The sequence below is a fragment of the Vanessa tameamea genome, chromosome 9 (genome assembly GCF_037043105.1).
Source record: "Vanessa tameamea isolate UH-Manoa-2023 chromosome 9, ilVanTame1 primary haplotype, whole genome shotgun sequence".
Classification (NCBI taxonomy): Eukaryota; Metazoa; Arthropoda; class Insecta; order Lepidoptera; family Nymphalidae; genus Vanessa; species Vanessa tameamea.
Window position 1 is genome coordinate 29,491 of NC_087317.1, and position 9,498 is coordinate 38,988.

Below are 9,498 nucleotides of genomic sequence, written 5' to 3' on the forward strand. Positions count from 1 at the left end.
GAACAACCACCAATGTTTTTCTCTCGCTCATACTTCATAATAAAAGACTCATAATACTTATTATTTAAGTGCCATCCGTTCATCAGTACATTAAATGAAAATAGAAGCAAATACCGGTAACTTTTTACACGTCCTTATTCATTGTAGTCACTCATTGTACCGCCATCTCGTGAGGACAAGAAAGAAAGTGACGCAAACTGTTCGCTAGTGCGGTCTATTTTCCGTCGTGTATTTGCCTCGAAATGGAAGATTATCGTGAGAATATTTTTACTTCGAGTCTATTCAATATAAATGACATGAACATGTTTATATATACAAGCCACTTAGAGAACATTTTTACAGTATGACTGTAGCAACAATATATAAACAATATACAATGTAAACATTATTGTGGCAGTTAAATCTGTGTGCGAATTTGGTGCATATTATATCAGATGAATAATGTACTGCTGCAAATAGCTCTAAATGACAATTATAATCTTGACCACGACACCACAATCTTACTAAGCACGGGTAAGACGTTCAATGAACTAGCGGTATGGGCATGACGAATGCATCTGTCTGTAAACACCGTCGCGAGTCGCGACCCCGTTGGCTGGTAGATATCGTAGAAAGTGGGACGTAAGCTCATTGTTGAACGAAATTTCCAGGCTCGTAATCGTTCTGATAACGATGTTTGAATTTCCGCGTTCTACTGATAAGAACTGTTAATTATGTAATCGCTTTTAAAGTATTGTTTGTACGGAAGCTCGAAGAATTCAACGTATTTACATATTGCAAAAAGAAGCATATGTTTCAATACAAGATTATACAGATACAGAATATGATAGAGATTTATTGTCATGCAGGATTACATTTTATTGTATATTAACTTACCCACATAACACAACAGGTCGGTTCATCTCAATAGAACCTTCATTCCAAACCAGTGGCACTTAACATTTAATAATATTATGATCTTATAAAATATGCTAATGCTGAGTAAAATACCCTCTCTCGTCTCCTAAGCGGGGGGGTTTGAAGCTTTTTCCAATGGGTAGTGCCACGACACAATGTTGACTATATAAATATGTTTTTGAGTATTTTTTTATATCACAAATTGCTTACCTGAGCATCAAACATATTATATTTGTGACTTAAAAACTATTTTCCGTCACGCAAGGCACACTTATGTATATAATGCCATTATCATGAGCCAATAACCTATCGTTAACTTTTGTATGCAGCCTGCAAGCGACCTCGATTTTCATGTTCGCTGACCCAGCAACGTTCCTATTAATACCGCTTCTATTATACTGGGATGCATTTAAAGTTCTACCTATATATTCTTCATAACAGGTAGGTACCTACCTACCTACCTATTATAGTACATTATGTGTACATAGGTATGTAAACATAAGGTACTAAATAAGTATCAAAATAATTTTTAATAGCTGTTTCTCGCGGTTTAATTTGCGATAATTTTGATTCATAAATAACTTTAAATATAACATAATTTTTTTATCTTAAGTAAAATATTTATTGCGATTCGGGGTTTACAAGATTATTGCAACCAACCAGACAGCCTGTTAGCATTATAATATAAAAGGTAAATATATTATGTAATATATAAATACTTTTGAATCGTAATTTTAAAGTTGATAATGATGAAGGGTACTCCAGAAATGTAATGTGCCGCCAACTTCAATCGGGATGTTATGCTCACACCCTTCAAACAGATAGATCATCTGACGTCATTCATAAACAAGACGCCAACTATCAAGTATGATTCGGACTCCTGTACTGAGGGTTCCGTACCAACAGACAGAAAGACAAACAGACACTGTTGTAACAACTAATTTACAATTTTCCTATAATTGCGCTACAAGATATTGCTTCTTACCAAATTTCATGATTCTAGGTCAACAGGAAGTACCCTATAGGTTTGATTACGCGTTCCTGAGAAAATGGGTTGAGACGGAGAACGAAGTGAGCTTATAAGGGAAGAACCCTTTTTCCTTTACAAGTATGGAACCCTAAAAACCGTCGCGAAACTAACGAACAGTAAATAAAGAAGAGTTAACAAATTAAATTAGCACCAACAGCTGCGTTAAGACTCCGAGGAATGATCTAGAACCGACTGAAGAGATGGAGTACTCAGTACACCATCTTAACCTACACGTAGTTCTTAAAGTTTTCAACGTTGCTCTCTAATGCTTTTAGAATTAAAAAGAGGTAATATGTGAATTAGTATGTTATTAAGTTAGCTATATTTGTTATAATGTAGTGACTCGCTAATCTTTAGGTTGTATATCAACTACTGTTCGGTTATTAGTTCTGTAACATAGTTGATAAAGAAGCAGATGGATAAGAGACAAAATAATGGTAATCATATTGTAGTATGCAAGGTATTCAAGAGTTAAGTTATATATTTATTGCTCCCCAACGATGATAGACTTAATTATACCCTTATTCCCATCTCTTTCCTTCTACTCTGCAGTCTTTGAAACTTCCACTCGTGCTTAAGATTTAAGTATACCTTAAGGTCATAGCTTAACTTTAATACTAGTTGGGTCAGCGCCAACGGAATTTATATTGCATAATAAAACGACGCGTTACACGCCGCCGTCACTGCTATAAATGTTATGTTTTTTTAATGTTCATTTAACAAAGCGGTGTTACTAGTACATGCCCCTTGAAACCACAGTGTAACAGCATGTCCAAACTAATATTAAAAACGATTTATAAAAAAATAAAGTCAACTTTAGGGCTACTTTTTTACGGACTAAAAATTTTACTTTTTAATTTATAAAAATGCGTTTTACATTTTGTTATTCGGTAATTGTATAAATAAATAAGAAGGACTAATAATAGAACTAAATACGAGGCCCTTTTAATGGTATAAAATAGTATAAGCTAAGTAGGAAATAATAATACTTGTTCATATTCTCTAATCATGTAAATATTTACTAAATGATCAACTGGTCTGACTGACAGACATTGATATGAATCATTTCATCATTGATATGTATGAATAATTTTATTTCACGATTGACGCAAAAACTATTTAGTAGTAGTATAACATTCCGGTATAAAACTTAAACGGAAGTTCCATTTAAGTTATAATTAAGGAAGGACATTGTTAAGAAATATTTTTTTATAATTAATAAAGAAAACGATTGTAATTTTGTGACAAAATTGTATACAGTATAAAAAAAAAAAAATTGACAGAATAAGAATTTTTAAATATAAATTCTAAAAAAAATAAATAAATACAATGAACCTTTTTTTGCAATTTACAAATTAAATTACAATAAAAATAATTGCAACAAAACAGACATAAATTACAGAAAACATATGTCCGTCATTACGTTATTAATAATTTTATTTAATTAAACATAATTTATTAAGGTAATGTAATGTTATGTAATTTTCAAGGAAATATTGGTTTGATTAATCGATTTTAAGGATTATGTTATTTTAAAATGCCGCTCATTTGCTAGTGCAAAACTACATACAGATAAATAATAGTAGCATAATATTATTACAGAGATTATTTTTGTTTATGGCTCAAATAAATTTATTTTTTAATTGTAATATTAGATTGATTGAGATATTTTATATGTATTTTAAAAGTTTAATTAATTGAAGATATCCAGATGTACATTTGATAGGATTAATAATGTTGTTATATTAGAGTTAGTTAATTCGAACGCAGGTGAAAGGAGGCCATTTTGATAACAATTTTAAGTTTGTGTCGCTCGTATAATCTATGGATTTAGTTCACTAATGGCGTGTCTTCCGGTAACACACGTTATAACGTCAAAATGGCAAAGAAAAAAGGCGACGAGAAAGTGAATCAAACACCTCAAAGTGATAATGAGGAACAGAATTTTGACGAAGAGCCCAATTTTGAGGATCCCGAGGGATTCGTAGATGACATAACTGATGAGGGTACGTAAATCTACTATTGCGAGGTTGGTCCGGCCATATGCGTCACCTACAACTAAGCATTTCTGTGGTGTTTTTTGTTTTTAAAGCATTGTGAAATTGTGATGTTAATTACTGTATGGCGTCCAGTCGATTGACTGTTAATTGTGTATCGAAAAAGGTAACTTCAATAAATTTCCTAACCTCACTTTGACGTTGCAGAACTGTTGGCAGACCTCTTGGAACAGAAGCCGAAGGAGTCTGACGGTTATGAAAATGTGATAATCGTTGACGGCTGCCCTCAAGTCGGGCCTGAGCGCCTGGAAAAACTCCAGAGCGTAATAAATAAGATCTTTAGCAAGTTTGGGAAAATCGTCAACGAATATTATCCAACCACCGAAACGGGAGTTACAACGGGCTACATTTTCCTAGAATACAGTAATCCCCAGAATGCCGCTGAAGCTGTACAAGCCACTAATAATTGTAAATTAGATAAACAACATACATTTTTGGTGAACCTTTTCACTGATTTTAAAAAGTGAGTATCAGTTAATATTATTCGTACTTTATTCTATGGTAACTAAATATGAACTAGATAAATGATGCCCTCAAACTCAGTGATTGATTTAAATATTTAATATCATATCTTAGTATGCTTTTAATAAAACAGCTAAGTGATGATTAATGATAACATTTAGTTGTTTAGTGTCTGTTTGTAATTGTTATCTGTAGTAATAATGCATCGTGAGTTTAATCATTAAACAAGTCTAACACAAGTCAATACAGATATTAACTTTCCAAACACATCCAGGTATTCAGATATTCCTAAAGAATGGGAGCCACCAGCACCTCAGCCGTTCAAAGTGCAGTCAGACCTGCAATGGTATCTCATGGACCCTGATGCTTACGACCAGTTCCTTGTGGGCATTGGCACTGGGGTTGCGCTACAAGTGTGGCAGAACACCTTACCAGAGCCTATAGTGTTACAGGAGCGGCCGGTAAATATACTATTACAAGTCTACATATGGATGTGATTAAATACTAGAAGTTCAAACTCATGAAAAGTTAAAGAAGTCATTTTCTAAGATTGCTGGTTTATTTTAATAATTCATTTATATATTTAGTCAACATTGTGTGACTAATGTCATGTGTTTGTATATGTGTTTATTAGTTACCCCACTACTGTTTGTCTTGATTAAGTTAATGAATAAGCAATGGCTAAGTATATTTACACATTCAATTAATTTGTCGATACGTAAAATATTGTCTAAGTTTTAGATGTGACATTTAAAATTATTTATATAATATAAATCTTAAATGTATATGTTTGGTTTCAGAATTGGACGGAAACATATGCAGTATGGTCACCCCTTGGTACATATTTGGCTACATTCCATTGGCGAGGAGTGGCCTTATGGGCTGGCCCCAAGTTCAGTCAGTTTCAAAAGTTCTACCATCCTGAGGCGAGATTCATATCCTTCTCACCATGTGAGAACTATATTGTTACCTTTTCACCAAACAGCGACAGAGGTGATGATAAAAAACTCATTATTTGGGATATTAGGTAAATACATTTAACTTTTCATCAATCTTTTCTGACAAAAAAGTTAAATCAATATTAAAACTATTCCTATACATTTTAAGAGAGAATATTTGTGAGTCAATAATAAAGATGCAACTGACAACTGTACAGTTAAAGCTTTTTTACTTTAATAATACATTTATTGTTTATGGAGCACATGCATAGCTGCATTTCTAATATTGAACATTTTAAACATAATTCAATTGGAATAGATTTTAAGTACAATTATTAATAATTTCTAAATATGACTTGATGTAAATGTTGAAATTATAAAATTCTTTAAGTTATAAAAATAATATGTGTCTTTGAATCCTTAATAATGTCATATCACATACATCATGTAACACGGATGGATTATTTTAAAATAATCAATTATTATCATAAGTAAATTATTGTGGACAAACTATAAACAATGAGTGCCTTGAATATTATAAACTAGGTTATTTCTTAAGCTGGAAATATCACAGCATAAATTGCAATAAAATAATTTAGAATCAACCTGTAGCAATAATTTATATTTTTATCGAACAGAACAGGACAGGAAAAGCGTTCATTCCCTCCACCTGAGGAATATGTGACGTGGCCAATATTCCGTTGGAGTAAGGATGATCGTTTCTTTGCTCGTCTGGGTGCTGACATGCTTTCTGTGTACGAGACCCCCAGTTTTGGTCTGCTAGATAAGAAATCTATTAAAATACCTGGTATTAGGTGAGTAAAACATCTCTTTAATTCATTTTATGACAATAATAAATAGGTAGTTCTAGGTTTTAATAAAGAATGTTTTCAATTAACTAAAATTTTATTTTTATTAGATATAATTTATTAAAAAAAACATAATTTAGATAATTTTTAAAAGTGTAAACTCCCATGACGTTACGTCACTCGATTTAACGAAAAACACCCTATAGCGTCGAAATCACTCAACTTTGATTAGTTCACTTTGTCTTCCATGCAATGATACACTCTGTATAGCGTTACAACCAATCTCAATAACGAAACGTTAAATAATAAACAGTTTTTTTTAGTCGCCAAAATTAGTAAAAACTGCGCAGATGTGTATGTTCTTTTGTCGTTTTATTATCCTAGCTCGTAATAAACGGTCGGCATCATACATACCGAAATTTCTAAGAAATCTGTTCTTTAGTTTACAAATTGTGATTGCTTGCTTTATGCGTGCATAGAGAAGCTCTAGGAGCAGCAAAATTATTATAAAAGTATTTTTTTATCACCAAGATATCTCAATATTGCACCATTATGTATAAGTAAAAAAATACATCAAAATTACTGGTGCAGCAAAAGACGTCGGACGAAAATAACAGACTATACGCAATAACGTTGAAATAAGAACTATTTTATTCAATGAGTAACACTGATATATCCTTTTTTTTTCTATAATTTAACCTCTTTTTTTCTATAATTTCCAGAGACTTCTCTTGGTCACCAACTGACAATGTCCTAGCGTACTGGGTAGCTGAAGATAAGGACGTGCCTGCGCGTGTAACACTTCTAGAACTCCCCAATCGCACTGAAATACGTTCTAAAAATCTCTTCTCTGTAGCCGACTGCAAAATACATTGGCAGAAGAGTGGTGATTATCTCTGTGTCAAAGTAGACCGCTATTCTAAAGTCAAGAAAGACAAGAACGAAATTAAATACTCTGGAATGTACTACAACTTTGAAATATTCCATATGAGAGAAAAAGAGATACCTGTCGACTCTGTTGAAATAAAGGAGCCGATACAAGCTTTTGCTTGGGAACCAATAGGCTCCAAGTTCTCTATCATCCACGGTGACGCTGCAAATAATTGTATAAGTTTCTATCAAGTGAACACTGGTCAAGCTCCGACACTGTTGAAGAAACTAGACAGAACGTTTAATCATCTGTTCTGGTCTCCGATGGGGCAGTTCATTGTGTTAGCCAACCTTGGGCTCACTGGCGGAGCGTTGGCCTTTGTGGACACCAATGACTTTACCATCATGAATATATCTGACCATTACCAGGTATAATTTATGAATGTCTTATTATTTTAAATAATCATATTCTTAATGATGATGAAGTCCTTAAATAAAGTTTAATTTTCAGTATTTTTTGAATATTTAATGTAGATTAACAAAATCTAAAAAAAAAACTTTATTTTCACAATTTATTTTTTATTTGTAGTCTACTTCAAAAATTTAATTCCTTTTTTATTTAAATTTTATAGATCTACATATGTGAGCAGTGTATAAATTATTTACAGTAACAATCAGCTTATAACTAGCTTAATGAAGCATGAATATATTGTTTTAGGTATCGGGCATAGAATGGGATCCAACAGGTCGCTACGTTGTGACCGGAGTGTCGTCACTCAAGTGCAAGATGGACTGCGGATACTATCTGTGGTCCTTCCAGGGCAAGATTATTCGAAGGTAAGATTTCATGTTTTACAACATTTTATAAATTAATTTATTTGCCAAGTAATTGTTAGTTTACTGATTAAAAGTAAGTAAGTATAAATTTTTAACATGACTGAATGAATGAATACTCTGTTAATAAATTAAATATGAATTTAAGTCAGACTTATATATAAAAAATCCTCTTGCAAATTGCAGAGTGATGAAGGAAGGCTTCGCCCAATTCTTGTGGCGACCGCGACCGCCTACTCTGCTGTCTGAGAAGCAGCAGAAGGAGATTAAGAAGAACCTCAAGAAGTACTACTCGCAGTTCGAGTCCAAGGACCGCATGCGCAGCAGCAAGGCCAGCAAGGTGAGATTTAGCACGACTCTGGCCCTCTCACCCAGGAGACCGATCACTGCAATACTTGACCATGAACGTATGTAACGAGAGAACGGTCGCGCCACCGCTTGCTTGTGGTTAATGCATATATTATGATCACTACTTTCGTCGATAATTTTATTTAATAAACATTCAAATACATAAGATTTTAAATTGAGATGGTTATTTTTATCACAACAAGTATTTAATGCGGGATATATAACTAATTCAAATACATATAATATATATCCTGTCATACTTGCCGTTGTCACAGCTCGGTGTTTTATAATCGAGCGCTCGCGCTCCCTTGGTGGAGACGGCGCTTACAAATATGTGTGTCGTGGCAGGAGCTGGTGGCGAAGCGCACGGAGCAGATGAAGAAGTACGTGGAGTACCGCGAGCTGAAGGCGCGCGAGTGGGCCGAGCAGAAGCCGCGCCGGCTCGAGCTGAGGAACTGTAAGCAGCGCCGCCCCCCGCCCGCACCTCGGGCCGCCCCGCCCGCCCTCCGCCCGACCGGAGTCACTAATGCCCGCCTTTCCGTTTCAGATGTGGACACGGACGGTCTCGACACGGACCCGACGAACACCGTGGAGGAGGTTATAGAATTCTTTATTAAAGAGGAACAAACGGTCATCGAGTAGTCGCCGGACTCCGCACGTCTAGAGGTCGGGGATAACTCCGGCCTCCTCGATAGCCGGTCGCGGCCGGTTCCGACCGGTCCATTCGCCGGTTTTTAATCAGCAAAGATAACTTTTTAATAAACAGACAAACACCATCTGACAGTTTTTTTGTACCGATACCCCATACTGCATATTATTATTATTATTACAGTCACAAATAATCGTCTACGGAGATATTGTTTCCATTATGTTCGGTGTAAGATTTCGGTTTATAAATTATACAATAGGTAATGTTTATAGAAATCATATTAAATTTATATGTTTCAAATGGATATTGGTCTTTTACTACCTGTAGTGTGTATTTTAAATATATATTTTTCGTCAACACAAATTTGTTTTTATGGCCACGAGACAGCGGACGCGATATGAGGATACAAGTACGGACGTACATGTGTATACATACGTAAGTAGTATACCTCTCGCATCCTTTCATTCCATTTTTCTAAAGCTGTCCTTTATGATAGATAAATCAAATCTTCAATCGAAGAAGAAATGATAGACAAACAGCTTTAAAAACGCAATTTTTTCGCGAATCCATAATTAATATCTAGATTATTCGAGATCTCGAGTTC

General features: G+C 34.3%; 1 protein-coding gene across 1 annotated transcript; it reads left to right on the plus strand.

Moving 5' to 3' along the window:
- Positions 1-3,746: 3,746 nt before the first annotated feature.
- Positions 3,747-9,198, plus strand: LOC113402840 (eukaryotic translation initiation factor 3 subunit B). Its single transcript, XM_026643168.2, has 10 exons — positions 3,747-3,933; positions 4,132-4,447; positions 4,721-4,907; positions 5,247-5,473; positions 6,023-6,199; positions 6,916-7,492; positions 7,782-7,900; positions 8,084-8,237; positions 8,594-8,702; positions 8,793-9,198. Exons 1-10 carry the CDS (start codon positions 3,807-3,809, stop codon positions 8,885-8,887), a joined length of 2,088 nt encoding a protein of 695 aa, XP_026498953.1. The 5' UTR covers positions 3,747-3,806; the 3' UTR covers positions 8,888-9,198.
- Positions 9,199-9,498: the final 300 nt, after the last annotated feature.